This window comes from Mesocricetus auratus, unplaced genomic scaffold, assembly GCF_017639785.1.
Source record: "Mesocricetus auratus isolate SY011 unplaced genomic scaffold, BCM_Maur_2.0 contig_8773_pilon_obj, whole genome shotgun sequence".
NCBI lineage: Eukaryota > Metazoa > Chordata > Mammalia > Rodentia > Cricetidae > Mesocricetus > Mesocricetus auratus.
Genome location: NW_024430888.1, coordinates 22,259 through 25,561, shown reverse-complemented (window position 1 = coordinate 25,561; position 3,303 = coordinate 22,259). Strand labels below are relative to the sequence as shown.

The following is a 3,303-nucleotide window of genomic DNA, read 5'->3' as shown; positions in this document are numbered from 1 at the left end:
GAGACTTGGAGCATACCTGCTGTGTGCTTTAATAGAATGCTGACATTGATGTATTCAGTTCAAAGGAACATTGAGCAAGGACTGACCAACAACTCCAGTCTACCTTAAAAGTACAAATTGTAGTGACTCTATCCATTTCTCAAGAAGTTCTGTTGATTGATTGAATACCACGCACACTTGGCTGTGGGGCCTTTAACTTTGCTCTTGAGGTCATGAGACACACCTGATGATGGTTGCCAATAAAAGAGTCTGTCTCTCGTTTGATTCTCCAATGTCTCATTGTCTATTTCAGTAGGATTCAGGGGAACAGTGGTTGTGATTGGAAGAATAACAGAAAGGGTTTATTCTCTGGATCTTTCTATAGTGCCTGTGTATATTAAGTTCAGGATGAACTCTCCATCCTCGTTCAAACTGCTGGCAATAAGAAGTCTGCTGAAAGATGAAGCAATTGCTATATCTGCTCTGAAGGCCCTGCCCATGGAACTCTTCCCACCCCTATTCCAAGGGGCCTTCGATGGCAAACAAACAAACATCCTGAGGGCCATGGTGGCATCCTGGCCATTCAGATGCCTTCCTGTGGGAGCCCTGATGAAGACCCCTGACCTTGAGATCTTGAAGGCTATGTTGCGTGGCCTTGATTTGCTGATTAAGGAGAAGGATGGACTGAGGTAAGTGAGAAAATGTTAGCATGGAGGGGAAGTGTGTGGATGTAGGGAGGTTACTACAGAGTTCAGAATGTGATCCAAATTGAATCAGAGCTTTCTTAGAGAAGTGAATAAGTAAAAAAAAAGTTCAGTGGTGGCTCGAGTGCAGTGTTAATAGACATAAACACATAGAGCAACTGTACCTCTGCTATTCTGCCCCCAGCCACTAGAAATGGAAACAGTCTTGGTTTAAAGAATGGATTTAAGGGAAGTCGATGTGTGAGGTTTAGGCAAAGTGTACATTGGTAATTCTGTCATTTCATTCACTGTCTTCTTTCACCAACAGGAGTTGCAAACTAGAAGTACTTGATCTTCGAGATACCCAGCATAACTTCTGGAAGGTTTGGGCTGGAAAAGAGGATGTTGTCTGCTCTGCAGATGTTGTTAGTGAGAGTCAACCAGCAGTGTGTAATCCCATTCCACGAGGAAAACAGGTTGTGACTGTGATGATGGACCTTTCCCTGAATTCCAGGGATCTCTGTAAATCCCTAAAATATTTCCACTGGTGGGCTAAGCAGAGGAAAGATGCACTGCAGGTGATCTGTGAAAAGCTGGAGTTTGGGGCCCTCCCTGTCTATAAGCCCCTCAAGCTGCTGGAGGTATTTGAGCCAAGTTCTATACAGGAGTTGGAATTGAATGCACACTGGGACCTGAGAACCCTTGCGATGTTTGCTCCTGGCCTGGGTCAGATGAGAAACCTTCAGAAACTCTTTGTCAATAAAATCTTCACACCTTTGGATTGGTTTAGGAAACAAGAGATGAAAGAATGGAGTTTTAGAGAGATCATTTCGCAGTTCTCCCAACTCAACAAGCTCCAGCATCTCTATTTGAATGGTGTCTTCTTTCTGAATGATAGACTGGACCAAGTGCTCAGGTGAGGAAGAATGGAGAACTAGCTCTGAAGGGCAGAGAGGAGATATTCATTGTTACATAAAATATTAGTGCATACCTGGGGCTTCCTAGTCACCCCTGAATATACACTCATATGACCTGAGGATGACTGATCTAGTCGCCCTTCTGTTCCTTTAGTATCCATGATCTAGAATAGGTGTTTGTTAGGGACCCAGATGAGGCTAAAGCAGATCTTCGGAGGGGTGCAGTTTTCAAGTCCTTGTTGCCCTATGTCAACACTGTCCTCTGCACTGATCCACAGTTTGCATTTGTCAATGATTCTCCAAGGGGTAGGTGCTCTTTGAGCACAGGTAGGGCCTGAGTCAATGGAAAATGACTGAGAGTGATGAGGTCCCCAGGAAAGCCCTGCAAGCAACACAGAGGCTGTGCTAGGATGGTGGGGTCATTGAGACCAGTGTTGGCACACACAGGGTTGTCACTAAGTTCATCGAGGTGGTCCTTCTTGCTCCAGTGATGATACAATTTGTCATCTGATGAGGTTTTGTGTTTGACAGTACAGAAGGAACAGATTTGGGGACGGAGACAGTCACAATAATGGTGTATATATTGGTAATTCTCCATCAGGGAGCATCTTAGGTTTAGGTTTCATGATGCCATCGTTGAACTTAGGACTAATTAGCCTCTACTGCATTGAAGTCTTTTCCCTTTCTCTACCACTATTAGACATACTGAGGTAAACACCTTTGTCTTTCTGTAGGTACTTGGAGAGTCCCTTAGAGAATCTTGCAATCACTCGGTGCATGCTATCTGAATCAGACATGAGGTATCTGTCACAGTGTCCAAGCGTCTGTCAACTCACATATCTGGACCTGAGTGGTGTCACTTTTTTAAATTATTCTCATCCACTCCTAGGAAGACTGTTAGAGAGACTGACAGCTACACTGCAGACATTAAAATTGAAGGACTGTAAGCTCATGAACTTCCAAATTGATGACCTCCTCCCAGCACTGAGTCAGTGTTCCCAGTTGGTTGAGGTGAATTTTGTGAAGAACTTCCTGTCTGTGTCCAGTCTTCAGAAGCTCCTGCAGCACACTGCTAACCTTAAAAACCTGGCCCTAGAGATGTACCCTGCCCCTACTGAAGTCTATAATGCCATTGGTGATGTCATTCCAGGCAGATTTGTCCAGCACTGTTCTGAACTCTTGGAAACTCTCAGAGGTATAAGAGAGCCGAAAGAAATCTATATTGTGAGTAAGAGATGTCGACACTGCCAGACATTCTGTGTCTATGACCTGGAGGCCTTGCTCTGTACATGTTGGGAATAAATGATGAGATATCACTGCTGTGCTCTGAAAAATGAAAGTCAGGACTCAAGTGACTCAATAGAGACACAGATCAGGCCTATTCAAGGGGTTTCAGATTCATTTGGAAACAATACTTTTCATTGATTCAGATGAGAAAGAGAAGTATTGACCTGGAGAATCTGTGGCCCTTTATCTGCTGAGGGCCAACAGTGAAGACCCAATCTTGGACAGAAAAAGAGATTTGAGAATGGTAGGGATTGCATTCCAGCACAATCAGGGAATGAAAGACCATAGACACAGGGAAGGGGAGAAAGACAGGATACTACAAAGAGCCCAATGAACTGGATGAGTTGTGCTCCATGTCTCTGTCTTTGTTTGGCCTTCAACTTTTCCTTGTCCACCTTACATAAATATTTGTAATATATGCACATATGTTTCTTTTT

General features: G+C 43.9%; 1 protein-coding gene across 1 annotated transcript; it reads left to right on the top strand.

The window, feature by feature from the left end:
* Positions 1–387: 387 nt before the first annotated feature.
* On the top strand, positions 388–2,881 carry LOC121138121 (PRAME family member 12-like). Its single transcript, XM_040740934.1, has 3 exons — positions 388–668; positions 991–1,578; positions 2,314–2,881. Exons 1-3 carry the CDS (start codon positions 388–390, stop codon positions 2,879–2,881), a joined length of 1,437 nt encoding a protein of 478 aa, XP_040596868.1.
* The last annotated feature ends 422 nt before the right edge of the window (positions 2,882–3,303 follow it).